Source organism: Micromys minutus (assembly GCF_963924665.1).
Source record: "Micromys minutus genome assembly, chromosome: 17".
NCBI classification, from domain to species: Eukaryota; Metazoa; Chordata; class Mammalia; order Rodentia; family Muridae; genus Micromys; species Micromys minutus.
In genome coordinates, this window is record NC_137952.1 from 1,405,144 (window position 1) to 1,419,352 (window position 14,209).

General features: G+C 47.1%; 1 protein-coding gene across 2 annotated transcripts in view; it reads right to left on the minus strand.

Annotated features, from left to right (window-relative positions):
- CSTPP1 (centriolar satellite-associated tubulin polyglutamylase complex regulator 1) overlaps window positions 1-14,209 on the minus strand; it is a 147,130-nt gene that overhangs the window by 3,343 nt on the left and 129,578 nt on the right. For both annotated transcript variants that reach the window (XM_080931750.1, XM_080931749.1), the window contains exons 5-7: window positions 3,186-3,271; window positions 1,691-1,886; window positions 1,063-1,172 (exon numbers count right to left, since the gene is read on the minus strand). In XM_080931750.1, the coding sequence (XP_080787876.1) occupies window positions 1,063-1,172; window positions 1,691-1,886; window positions 3,186-3,271 (392 nt within the window). The remainder of the gene's footprint in view (window positions 1-1,062; window positions 1,173-1,690; window positions 1,887-3,185; window positions 3,272-14,209) is intronic.

The following is a 14,209-nucleotide window of genomic DNA, read 5'->3' on the forward strand; positions in this document are numbered from 1 at the left end:
GTCCCCACTGGCTCTTGAATCTGACTCTCAGTTGGCCCGATCTCTAGCCCTAGTCCAGCAGTCTTGGTTATGAACCTAACTTAGTTGAGCAGGTTCCCGACTCAGTAACCAGGCTTCTGATTGATCGTTTAGCTTGCCTGTCTCTAGAACTCTGGCAGATGTGTGTACACAGAAATGAGCATAAAGGTTCCAGTACAGCTTCTGGCCCACTGTGTTAGCATTTAGAAGATGTTAACTTGATGCTATTCCTTAAACTGGCACAGAGGGGAGGAATGCCTTGTGCCTGAGACTCAGGAAATTAGATCTAATCACACAAGGAGAGTCTCCTAAGCAAAGACATAAATAGTAAGTGCTTAAACTTATTAAAACACCTTTAATCCAGCACTCACTTGGAGGCAGAGGCAGGCAGATCTCTGAGTTCAAGGCTAGCCTGGTCTACTTAATACATTTCAGGCTACACAGTAGCCTCATATATACAATGAGACCTTGCCTCAAAACAACAAAAATCAACAAACCTCCAGAGCAAGAGTGGTTTACTGGTCCCAAACTGGAAGGAGTGGTTGTGCATGGGGGAGGGGTGCGGTGGATGGAGGCCAGCCAGTGAGAATAAAAATGATAAGTATTAAAACTGGGCCAGTCTCTGCTCCCCCTCCTTTTCAGATTTATCAGATTTCTCCCCCTCTCCCAGACACACCTTTGCCCTGTTTCTAGATGGAATCCAGGTTGCTTTGATATATAATCTCCAGAGTCACTGGGTAAATAGCTTTGAGTCTGCCCAACCTGCAGGCCACTCCCTAGAACAGACCCAGGGATTCTGTAGGGAGGGGCTGGGCAGGCCTATGCCAGGGAACAGCAGCAGCTCATTCATGTTGGGGCAGGGCAGACGGTTGTCAGTCACATCAGTCATGTGGGAATGTGAGGGTCCTCCTAGGCACAGGCGGATTACGCACACTGCAGCCTCTAGGCTGGACAGTGTCATCCTACCCCTAAAGGGGCCATGCTGACAGGCCAGCTATTACCGGAGTTGGAGGAGCACAGGTGATCTCAGTGAGCTCTGCTTACCCAGGGCTTGGTTGATCCCATGATGCTTTGAGAGGGCCACAAGAAATCCATAGAAAGTCAGCCTCTGAACATTGCTCAGGATCTCTTTGACAAGCGCTGGTGGTGGACAACTAAAAGGAAGAATGTGGAGGCCAGATTCAACTCTGAGTGCTGTCTGTCTTTATCCTACAGCTGGGAGAGCCTGCAGGAGCAGGGCCGGACGGCAGAAACAGGGCTGGCATGCTTACTGCTGTTTGGCTGGAACTAGAGATGGACCCTGTGCTCTGCCACACCCCCAGCCCCATAGCTAACTCTTTTACAGGGAACCTAGGAGAGAGGGAAGAAGACACAGCTACTGTCCAGAGCTCTTCAGGAGCCTTTGTGTCATACAGGACAGTGTAACCTTCCCTTCCTGTGAGAAGGTTTGGAACAGTGAATGTTGCCTTTTCATGTAGCCAAAGCTAGTCTTTCCCTAGTAAGCCAGTCACTTCAGCTAGTCTTTCCTGGGTGAAAGTGAGCTACCTGCTTTGGGGACACATGAGCATATTTTAAAATCATGACCATCCTGGGACAATCAAAATATTCTGCTAGAGATTTATTCTCAGCAGCACCTGGATCTGCAGGGCTGGAGCTCAGCCTCCATGCCCACCTGTACTTGTGCCGGTCACACAGGTTCTCCAGGCGCTGACAGAACAGTGACGCTTCCACTCCATCTAGCACACCGGCATCACCCAAGGCAGGTCGTTGGCGGTGTTGCCCGCTGGATGATGTTGGGACAATCACTGTATTGGGGCTTTTCCCTGATAGCAAGTCCTGATAGATGGCAGCCACACTCTCCAGAAATTCTGGTACCACAGGAACAGGAAGGGATAGTTTAGGCAAAGAGTGCGCATTTCATTTCTTCACCATGTCTTCCCTTCTCTGACAGCTCAGTCTGTCCAACCTCAGTGTAGGTGCCAAACACCTGGAGTGACTACGGCCCTCATGACCCTCCCATGGGCTTCATCTGGACAGTGTTCCCACTGCATGCTTGCAGAGTACCTTAACCAATGACAATACAATGGCAGGGGTCATGCCCTGATGATGTCTTCTGTCTCAGCGCCTAATACTATACTGGTAGGTGTTACATGCTGTAAGTTTTTAAAGTGAACACTGTACATTCTCACTGGTTATTCCCATTTCATGAGGCCATCTGCTTTATGAAAGTGTACTGGAGGCTGCAGAAAGTCTCCTTGTTACTGCCCAGACTGGGCCCCATTTAGTGTAATCAGTATACCTTGAAAGAAAGAGAAAAAGATCATTGAGGAGGAGAGGACCTTACAAACTCCTAATTTATCAATCATTTGAAGTTGAATTTGTTTTCCATGCTAGCTCCTGACTGAACAGCCCTTGGGCTGCAGTCTAGGAAACATAATGTGGCACCTGCGTGAGGCCAAAGTTGCTTGGCAAGAAGGTGATCTCCAAGCTCCAATGTCTTTATGGATGTAGCAAATTTTAATTTGTACTCACACTTGAGATGTATATGTATATATTTATTCATCTATTTTTATTCCATTAAGACAGAAGGGGCTTAAAGCTGCAACTGGCATGAACTGGGGGGCAGAATGGAAGTGTGAGATCAAACACGTGTGTGAGTGCATCGCCTGATTACAGTTATGTGCCATTGTGTCTGGTTTACTGTGTGTTTAGTAAAAGACAGGACTGGTGATCAATGACCAAGGGAGTGGCTAAAAGCACAGGCCTGGGCTCTAACTGCTGCAAGCTTATCTCTTAGGACCAGTGAAGAGACTAAAATCGTCCTTAGTGCTGTATCTGGAAGGTGGTACGTTTTTAATGAGTGAATGCTGTTGGTGTCCTTACTTCTGCTATCACTTAAGTGGATGTGTGTGTGTGTGTGTGTGTGTGTGTGTGTGTGTGTGCTGCTGATTGGAGGTAGTGTTTTTTCAGTATCCTCAGTAGGCTTGGCAGATTGCATCTTGTGACCACCAGTGCAAATCAGACATCCTGTTGGTGGGCCATGATACCTCTAAAGGAAGTGGGGGTGTAAACTGTGTGTGCCAGACACACAGATGGAAAAGACAAGAGGATGAGAAAGGGAGACATGGTCCCTGACAAAAGCCACAGGGGACCTGGAACATTCTCACCTGAGTAATAAAACTGGATCTGGAAGGCAAAGAGGAAATCTGAAAAAGACATCAAGCAGTCCATGGCATCATCCATGAGCACAATCCTGGGGGGAGAGGGACAGAGCGTATGTTACATGTGTGCCTGGGAGGAGAGAAAAAGTTGAACCGACAGGGACAAAGGCCACATACAAGTGGTCCCTAGGCGTTCCTTGGGACTGCAGCATATTTGGGGAAAGGCTCCCAAAAGCTCCTCCTCCAGTTAGCTCACCTCCATCCATCCAGCTCTGTCACTGAACTGCACTGCGCACACTGCTCCCAGGTCGGCCTCTGTGGCACCAGTCAATGGAGCATGGGCAGCAAAGAGGGTGCAATTGTAACACAGCCAAGAGTTCCTTTCATATACTTAAGGCAGTAAATCTTTTCATTCTGCACTGAGGACCATTTAGTTCCAAATAAATACTGCTGATCAGAAAAGCCAAAAAGAACAGCCAAAAGGTTTAAAGGGGACTTGGCAAGTGGTGCCGAGATTTAATAAGCTACCAAATGGCCAGAACAGCAACAAGCACCTCTTCACTGGGACACAGAAGGTAGACTGGGAGCGGGAGGTGGAGAGTGCACACCAGTAGTGAGCTGTGATGGTCACTGCAGGCACCTGCTCTGCTCTCCCCACTGAGCACCCTCCAGGAGAAACTGCTTGGTTGGTAAAGAGATCACACTAAGACCAAGTCTGTACTCTGCTCAGGGATGTAGCTGAGGGGGACAGGAAGAGAAGGGAGGTAGCACTTGCTGGGCTCCAGCCGTGTGCTAGGCAGAGTGCCAGACTCCTCTACTGGAGCGGAGCTGGGCCTCCAATCTGCTTCTGACAGGGCCCTTCTGGCTTTACCTTTCTTTTTAAACATTAAGAATTTTTCTTTTGCTTTGGGCTATTTTTCTAAATCTCTACTTCTTTGGATCAGAGGGGTCGGGGTTAGAGATATATTTCCAAAGACAGAGGTCCTGATAGCTGTAACAATAGTAGTGACAGGTACCATTTATTGACCCCCTTGACCCACAGTGGGCATGGCATCTAGCATTAGCTACCTTCATTAAATTTTACCCACAGCATCATAAGAGTTTGGACTGGTTAATTTCTTTTGCACATAAAGGATTTTTGATCTTAAAAGAATCAACTTATGAAGAATAGATATAACTTGTAAGTTTGTATAACTTCAAAGACTTCCATTAGGTCACACCATTTCTTTAAAAGAAGAAAGAAATTAAGTGCATGCCTTATATCTCAGCACCGGAGGGAGAGGCAGAGGCAGGGAGACAGAGTTTAAAGCCAGATCCAGCCTGGTTTACATAGAGTTCCAGGACAACTAGAGCTATTTAGGGAGACCCTTTCTAAAAATAAACAATGAACACACAATAGAAACACTAGCATTAGCGTATAAATTAGATTCTATGGATAATTTATATTCTTTTCCATATATATTTTAGGGCTTTAACTGTTTCTTTGTCTCTTGAGAAGGAAAGAGGCCCTTTGCTATCCAGCTGGAAAAAAAGAGGCCAAAGTGGGAAGCAGCGATGCTGGAAGGCCACCAGAGGGCGCTCAGATCCCTCCAGCAACAGCTGAGAGACTGAAGGCAGTTCCACAGTTCAAAGGTTACTAGTAGTTGGGTTCTCATATCCAAGACAAACAAACAAATAAAACCCAACAAAACAAAATGAGAGTGGGAGGGCATCCCAGCAACCAGAGAGGCAGAGGCAGGGAGACAGATCTGTGAGTTTAAAGCAGATCCAGCCTGGTTTACATAGAGTTCCAGGGACACCTTGGGAGGAGAGAAGGGAGATGCCTACCCTTCCTGCTCTACTCCTGGAATGTCACAGGAGAGCACTGGGCTGAGCCTCACCCTCAGGAAACCTTGTCAAAGCTTTCAAAGACTACAAATGCTTCTGTCATTAGCCTGGAACTTAGGGCTGGTGCTGACAGTCACAGCTGGCTTGTGTCTTTACTGATCATCGTACCGAGAGTTAAAACAGCATAAAGCCAACCCATTAAATACTTAAGACTGTTTTAGTCTGTTAGAGCACTGTGCAGTCACTGTCACAACTGTGATGATTCTAAAAGTTACTTCTCTCTGTTTTCTCCCACGTCGGCTCCTGAGGCACACCCTGCTTCTCCGAGGCTCCAGGAAGCTCCTGCCATCACCTCTCTGGGGTCTTAACCTTTTCTGGGCAAAATAATATACCATATGCCCACCTCAGACCTGGCTCCAGCTTTTTGTCAGAGGCTTTTTATAAAGAATAAATAAATTTATTTTATTCGTAGGTGAGTGTGTCAATGTGCACACATGAGTGCAGGTGTCTGTGCAGGTCAGACGCCTTGGGGTTATGGCAGTTGTAAGTAGTGGGTACTGAGAACCAAAGCTGGGTCTTCTAGAAAAGCCCAAACGCTCTTAACCGCTGAGCCATCCCTCTAGCCTGAGAGGCCATTCTTAATTAGAACATTAGCCTCCTGTTGACCCCACACTGGCCTGCTGTGCAGCTATCTGCTGGGACTGTTGACCTGATAACCAGAGAGTTAACAGTTTTTATCCACCCCAGGAACTCGCAGCTCTTTCTAGGGTGGCCTGCTATTCTAGGAGGAACACCTTACACAGTTTAGCACAGTAGAATTTATGGCCAAGAGCAGAGCTTTAGAATGTGTGGATGAGGAATATGTGTACCTGTCACTCACCCATTCAGGGGCAAAGTAACTGGGAATATGAGCTCATCTGCTTGTTCACTGGGCACAAAGATCTGAGCCTTAAATCTTTTCTGAGATTTGTTGTCTGTCAGTACCTCTGGAATTCCAAGAATTGGTTTTACATTTGAGTTACTGGTCATATTTGTGCCAGAAATACTTCTTCTTTTATCTTTTTTAAGATTTATTCATTTATTATATATGAGTACACTGCAGCTGTCTTCAGACACACTGGAAGAGGGCATCAAATCTCATTACAGATGGTTGTGAGCCACCATGTGGTTGTGGGATTTGAACTCAGGACCTCTGGAAGAGCAGTCAGTGCTCTTAACCACTAAGCCATCTCTCCAGCCCCAGAAACACTTCTTGATCCTTTCTTTGGACAACACAAGAGACTTCAGGGTGTCCATGTTGCCCAGGAGGAAATGGCTACTCCCCACATAGGCACGGGCACTGCTAAGGAAGAGAGACCAGCCCCTCTTTGAAGAAGGCCCAGTAGAGCCTCAAGGGGGGCAGGGTAGCCTGCTGTGCTTGGCTTTTGTTCCTACTGTTTACTTGGCCAGGAATGATGTGTGGTCAGAAATGCCTACGGGCAAGTGGAGGAGGCAGACAGGTACAGGGACATGATACTGGGTGACAGCAGGACATGGGGGAGGTGAGAGGTTTTCTCTAGTGTAAGTAGTGGCACTGGGAACACCTGCAGGGAGGCTGTTCTCTGCACTTCCCCTGGAGCTGTAGAATAGACTAAGCAGGCAGCAGGCAGGAAGACGGATATGGAGGTGTAAGACAGTAGTGGACTGACTAGCTGGTGAACGGGATCTTTGCCCTTGGCTGGAAGATGGGCCAGATAACACCTTTCTCTCCTGCTTGTTCTTTGACTCTCGGTTCCAGCATGGCAGCTGCCACCGTTCAGGGACTCGCTCAGGAAATGCTGTTGAGTGAAGGGATATGTGAACAAGGAGAGAAGGCCATACTTACTACCTAGTCTTTGTTCCTGGTCAGGTGAAACCTACATATACATTGAGCTCTGGAAAGTCCAATTAGGAAGAAAGTAGAGTCCTGGAGAAGCAGGTCAGAATGATAGGGACTCAGACAAGTGGCCACATTTTTTGTCTTGGTAGAGAAGCTAGGAGGAAGTCAAGGTTAGATCCAATTCTTGGAGGGTTGCCTCAGAGGACAACCGTGGACCTAGAACTGGGCACTAGGAGATTTTTTTTTTTTCCAAGCTGGGACTGTGGCTGACTTGTATAGAAGAGAGTCATGCACAAGCTGGGAAGCTTATTTCCCAAGAGCTTCTTCTGGCCTGGTCAGAGTGTCAGCTGTCCCAACCATGGGTGTAACTACTGGCTTTTCTTACGAGAATTGGAGGGAAAGCTGGCTGTCCAGAGGCTGGGGGCTGCAGAAGATTCTAAGAAACTGATGGGAAGGTGCTTTGATCTTTAAAACATCATACATGGCTGAGACTGCATTGGTTAAAGGCACCTGCTACCAAGCCTGGGACTTGAGTTCAGGAACCCAGATCCACATGATGGAATGAGGTACCTGTCCATCTGTCATAGGTGCACCACAGACGGCATGCTGACACCTCAGCAAGTAAGTGTGTGTGTGTGTGTGTGTGTGTGAGAGAGAGAGAGAGAGAGAGAGAGAGAGAGAGAGAGAGAATGTGGATGGCAAGGCATCAGATCCCTTGAAACAGGAGTTACATGTTGGTTATTAGCAATCTGATGTGGGTGCTGGAAACTGAACTTGGGTCCTCTGCAAGAACAGTATGTGCTTTTAACTGCCGATCCAGCTCTCTAGCCACTACCTTTAAAAATAAAGGTACTTTTTTATTTTTAAAATTAAGGGATTAGACAGTCAGCTTGACGGTTAAAAGCACTTGTTACTCTTGCAGAAGGTCTGGGTTCAGTTCTCAGTACCCACACGTGGTACACATACATACATGTAGGCAAAACACTCAACCACCTAAGATAAAAACAACTAAATGAATAAAAACCAAAGCCCTTGATAGCCAAATGTGGTGCCATGTGTCTGTAGTCACAGCACTCTAGAGGCTGAAGCATCAGGATCTTCAGTTCAAGGCCAGCCTCATCTACATATTGAGTGTACCTCAAACAAAACAAATCAAATCAAATCAAGGCAAAACAAAACAGACACAAACACCACATGCAGTATTGTCATTCTGCACAGAAATGCTCTGATCCATGAGAGCTCTGGGCATTTGCACCTGCTCTGAATTGCAGCAGGACTGGGGAAAGGCACGCAGAAAGCTATGGCCCTACCTTTGTCTCCCAAGACAGGGGTAACCTGAGGTCAGACATCCCAACAGATAACCCCTTTAGCTTGAACTCAAATGCATCTCCCCAGAGGTCTCCAGAGCCTTCCTTGAAACAAGGTTGTCCACATGTGCAGTTTTCCATTGGAGAGCAGTTGGCTCAGTATCTCTTCCTGCCAGAGGCCTTCTGCTAACACGCCAGCTGCCTCTGACACCTGGAGGGGCCTGGCCACCCTGGCTTTGAAGTGGAGCCAGCAAGGAACTGCTGCCAACAAGAGTCTGCACAAATCCATTGGATCATGGAGGGATCCTCGCAGGCATTGCTTCTGGGTTAGAGTGAAGGCCTCTGGGGAGAAATATGGTACTCTGGTTCAGGCTGGATCTGAGCAGAACCATGCGGAGGGTGGAGTCCAGGGCCAGCAACTGAGAGGAAGAAAGTTGAATTGGCAGGGTCCAGGCTAGTTCCAGGGGCTAGCTGCTCTCTTCCTTGCTAACTTCCAAGAGCTAGGACAAACTGGCTGGCTGGTTGGTAAGAAGCCAGGAAAGCAGAATGTCCACGCTCACCGAAGTGCAAATTCCCTGTGTCTAGTGGCATGAACTGGGTCCCTTTTCTTGAAATTCTAGGTTTGATGGCTTTTGGATCAAGTTGCAGTTGTCCTAAAACTGGCCTCAGTTATAGAGATGAGCATGGTACCTCTAGCAAAAGACAGAAGTGGAGTACGAGAATGCTCTTTACCCAGGGTCTCGGGCCTCCACAGTAGTGTGAGGTGCTAGCAGCATGAAGAGCCTCTCTGGATTAAGGTGCTAGAAAAGCCTAAAATAGCAACTGAAAGTGGTTCAGTGGAAGTAGACGCCACCAGCTTCCAAACCGGACAGAGGTGGCTATCTGCAAGCTGGCTATTTAGTTTCTAGCCCACTTTGGGGGAGCTAGCTCTTAGCCAGGGCCCAAAAGAAGAGCCAGTTTGCATGACTGAACTTTGGAGAGGTCATATGACTAGTGTCCTTTATTGGGACAGCTGAAGCATGTCCCCAAGTTGGTTTGTGCTAACAGTATTTTAATGTCAGGGCTGTGAGACCAGGGTGGTGATAAAGCCGGGGGACATGCCCAGGGTCAGGAAGCACGCAGCTGGGAAGGTCTCCTGGGTCTGTCTCCCTCTGTCTCTGTCTCTCTCTCTCTGTCCTGTACCACCCCAGTCCAGAACCTCAGATGGTAAAGGACATGTAGAACACAGGTTTCCTTTAGTGGCAACCTGTACCTTCAGGGCACCCCAAATTCCATCCACCCAGGAGGGCATGCCAAATTTGATCCAGAGCAATATTAACAACAACAATAATACTTAAATCCATTTTCATGTCTTTTAAATTAAATTTTCTAGTTACTTGAGTATATGGAGGCAGGCAGCCTGTCATTTGTGGAGGTCAGAGGACAATTTAAGGAAACTGGTTCTTTCCTTCTATTGTGTGGCTCCCAGAGACTGATCTCAGGTGTCATTCTCAGTGGCAATACCTCTACCTGATGAGCTATCTCTCCCCTTACAGTTCAGTGAGCACATTTACAAGGGCACAGAGGCTCAGAGGAGCATCATAGGCTAACCAAGATCTCAGTCTAGAAGCTAAAGCTAAAGAGTCCATTCAAATACACACGATCTCAGTCTAGAAGCTAAAGAGTCCATTCAAATACACACCTTTCTGACTCAGCACCGGTTCTAGGCCATCTGCTCTATCTGTTTTAAAAAGTCCCTGAACTCATGTTGGCAATAACCTTTCCTCTGCCCCTGTCTCTGATGCTGGCTTTCAGTCTGACACCTACCTGCCCAGGGCTGGAGACTCAGGTCTAACACTGCTGCTTCCCTGCAGACAGTTTACATCCTCACAGTCCGGGAGCCACAGAGAAGCCTGAAGGCTTGGGTGGACGCTGCACAGGTTTGGGGAGCCCAACGTGCACCCTTCCCTCTGGCCCTGACACGTCCCTCTGCAGCCGCTCTGCACTTGGCCTGGAATTCTCTGGCCCTCTTACTGCTCTGCCTTTTACTGAAATTCTGCCTATCCCTTTAGATTTCAAAGAAGTGCACACACTCTCAGATTAGTGCAGGGAACAGCCTAACACCCATGCTCTTCCGTTCAACTTTTAAATGGTTTTTGTTGTTTGTTTGAGACCAAATTGTAAGTAGCTCAGACTGGTCTTGGAGTTCTGATCCTCCTTCCTCTACTTCCCAAGTGCATCCCAGTGGAGTCACAGTGCATCTGCCACCACACCCAAATAAAGCATTCTTGGAACTTCTAGAGCAAACATAACAAAAATCCTCTTCCAATCTTAACATTTTTAATCTTTTTTGAGACAGAGTCTCACGATGCACCCCTGCCTGGTGTGGAGCTCACTAAGTAGACCAAGCTGCCCTTCAACTGACAGTGGTCTGCTTGCTTGTGCCTCCTGAGTGCTGGGATTAAAGGTGTGTTCTACACTGCCTAGCTCAATTTAAGCAAATAAACCAAACAAAAAACAAAAAACCCAAAACAACCACTACCACCACCGATAGAACAGTACTAGGGCCTGAGCCCAGGGTCCTCTTCCTAGTTTTTAATCTGAGACAGCGTCTCACTAAACTCCTGTGCCTACTCAGTCCAGGCAGGCCGTGGCCCTAACCTTAGCAGTTAGTATTACAGGCCTGTGTCACCAGCCCAGGTGTTACTTGGTTGCCTACTTTTGAAAAGTCTACTATTTGTCCAGACTGATCTCGAACTCCTGAGCTCAAGTGACCTCTCTCTTATAACTTCCCTGGAAGCTAAGACTTCAAACATGACACCAGCTTCAGCTTTTCTGTGGCCATGGCACTGGAGGTTGGATTCATACTTGGTCACTAGGCCACAACCCAGCCTCTCAGTTTTGCTGATGGTATCTTTCGTTCAATAGAACATTTACAATGAAATTCCTGGTCCAGTACAGTGTTCTCAACCTGTGGGTTGAGATCCCTTTGGGGACCACATACCAGGTACCCTACAAATCCGATATTTACATTATCATTCGTAACAATAGAAAATTACAGTTATGAAGTAGCAATGAAGTAATTTTATGGCTGGGGGTCACCACAACACAAGGAACTGTACCAACGGCAGCAGCACTAGGAGGCTTGAGAACCACTGGTCTAGTAGAGATCAATTTGCCACTGGGGAATTTCTGCTTCCTTGATGGTACCTGCTCCCTCTCTCTGGGATGCCAGCCCTACTAAGGCAAGGGCTTTTGCTCATTGCTCTAGCTGCAGTAACCAAAAGAGTGCCCAGCAGCAATGGCACGCTAACTCAGTGGACAGCAGCTATGGAGGAAGAGGTTTGTTTGTGGACAGCTATATTTGTCTTGCCAACTGGGCTTGGCTTTGCCAGCATGTTTAAGAATTCTTTTGCACTGCACAGCAGACCCTCAGCAGACACTTGAAGGATGGTACAGGTGTGAGGCACCACTTTTCATTCACTAGACTACATATGGATTTATTCTTTTTTTTTTTTTTTCAATTAAAGGCAATACTTTTGAGCCTGGGTATCACTCTGTAGCCGTGGCTGACCTAAAACTCACTATAGAGATCAGGCTGGCCTCAAACTCACAAAAATATTCCTGCTTCCACCTCTAGAGTGAATCAAAGGCATGTGCCACCGTGCCAGGCTTCCATCTGTCAGCTGTTGGCATTATCTTCGGAGTGACTGGAGTCCTCTTCAGGAACTGTTTATATCTATAGCTTGAGCTCCCCTACCCTTCCCTCTAACCGTCTCTGATCTTACATTAAGATCTTCAGTCCCTTGGAGTTAAGTTAAAATGGTTTTCTGAGTTGTAATAGCTGTACCTGCGTTTCTAAGTAGCACCCACGTTCTGGTCTCTGCCTCCTACTGGCTGTGATTAAAGGTGTGCATCCCCATGCTCAGCCTTTGGGTTAAAAATCAAGTATAAAAAAATTAGATAATTTGTTGGGGCATTATGACATGGGTTTTACATGTCTTATTTCATAAATGCTTTAAAAGAACGATATTAGCTAACACTATTTCTGTTTTATAGATGAGAAAATCGATGCTTAGAGAAGTTAAATAATAGTTTTGAGAAATAGTCTTATTATGTAGCTCAGGCTAGCCTGGAACTCATGGTGTAGCCTGGGCTTGTCTAGAACTCATAGTAATTCTCTTTCCTTAAGAGATTATTGCAGTTCTAGACATGGACCACCGACCATGTCTGGCAAAGTTAAACAACTCAAATGAGACCACACAGGCTTTTTGGTGATGGACCTGGCATTTGAATCCAGGTCTGTGTGGCTCTAGCACCTGTCCTTCCCCGTCAGGCTACACTGTGATTTTGGGACACAGAGACCAGCTCAACGTGGCTTCCTGAGTGGAAGAGACTGTGTGAGACGGGACTCCTTGCAGGTTTGTGCCTGTGGAGTACTCCATGCATCATTCCTAAGGGAAGGACGACAAGAATGTTTCCTATTCTGGGCAGATCCCTGACTAGACGTGTGGTCCTTGGTAAGGGAGGTGGCAAACAGTATTTCAGATGACCTCAGAGAACGGATGTCAGCAATTGAATCTACTCTGGGCTAAAATGCCAGAGGGAGCCTGTGGCTAACACTTTTAAGCCAGCGGTCTCCAGTGTGGCTCCCAGACCATGAATCTTTGGGGCCCTGCCCTAGAACTCTTGAACTTGGGGATGGGGCTGCTACCTGGGGTTTAATTGGCCTCTCAGGTGATGCTGATGTTGGTCCAAGGGAGGGATGCTGCTTTCAATCTACCCTTGGGTTGGAGCTTCCAAATGTTGTCAGAGGCTAACTACAGGTCGTTTTATTTTGATACTTCATCAGACACTGTCTTCTGAGTGTTGTGAAGAGAAAAAGGCTGGAAAGCACTTTCATTTGTTCTTAAATAAAAAATAAAAACCCACATTATTATTATTCCCATTTTATAGAAATGGAAACGGCTCAGCAAAGCTAAGTGATCTCCTATGTCCATCCAGCTGATAGGCTCTGCTGGGTTGGTTTGTAATTCTGTGTGTTTGTGTGACTGTATGCGAAAGACGGTGCAGCGTCCCTAGAGTTAGCTCCTACAACTAAGCGCTGCCTGACGAGGGTTCTCTGCAAGATCAGTGAGCACTCGCAGCTGCTGAGCCATCTTCCCAGCTCCCACATCCACCTCTTCTAACACCTGCAGGTCGATTTTAATGCTACTTCTTGTAACTGTATTGCAAGTTTACTCTGTGCAGGGCATTATTTTAAGCATATCACAGACAATTATTATTCCCACCTTACAAATAAGAACAGTGAGGCTCAGATAAATCACTTTCCTAAGAGCACAAGCTAATAAATCCCGAAGTCTGATTCCAACCACATTTTCTTATTTTTCAGGGACAGGGACTGAACAGGGCTTCACAAATGCTAAGCAAGTGCTTCACATGTCCAAGCCCCAAGCACATGCTCCTAGGCATCAAGAAAGCTTCCTAGCTTAGAGGAGGATGAGATGGAGATGCTCTAGAGACCGTTTGGGATAAAGGGTCTAACTTTCTCATTGCTGAAAGAATGAGGAGGTGGAAGGCTCTCTAACTGGGCTGCTGTGTTTCCAGCTCACACCTGCTGCCCCTGGCTAGAATGCCTGCAGCCCTTAAGGCAGACACTTGTGGAGAAGCCATGTCATGCACAGGCTCTGGTTTACAGCTGCCCATGGATTACATTCTTTTCCATGTGCATCATGGCAGACTGGAGCCTCCTGCAGCCTGTTCCCAGACCTCAGGGCCCCGAGTAAGAAAGCTGGCAGTGGATGGGTTAGGGCAATTCATCTTTTCGAAAGAATCAGCCTTACAGGCTTAGCTACCCACATCTCTAACTCTGGTCAGATGGCTGGACTGGTTTGGGGAAGCTGGCCATCTGATTTCAGGACAAAGGCATTTTCTGGGTAGTTGTAGGCTTGCAATAAGCACAGCAACTGGAGTGGAGCAGTGGATGAACGACACGGAGGAGCTGGGATTGACTCTGATACACACTCCCAGGATAGAACCACTTCGAAGCTTTCCTCCTG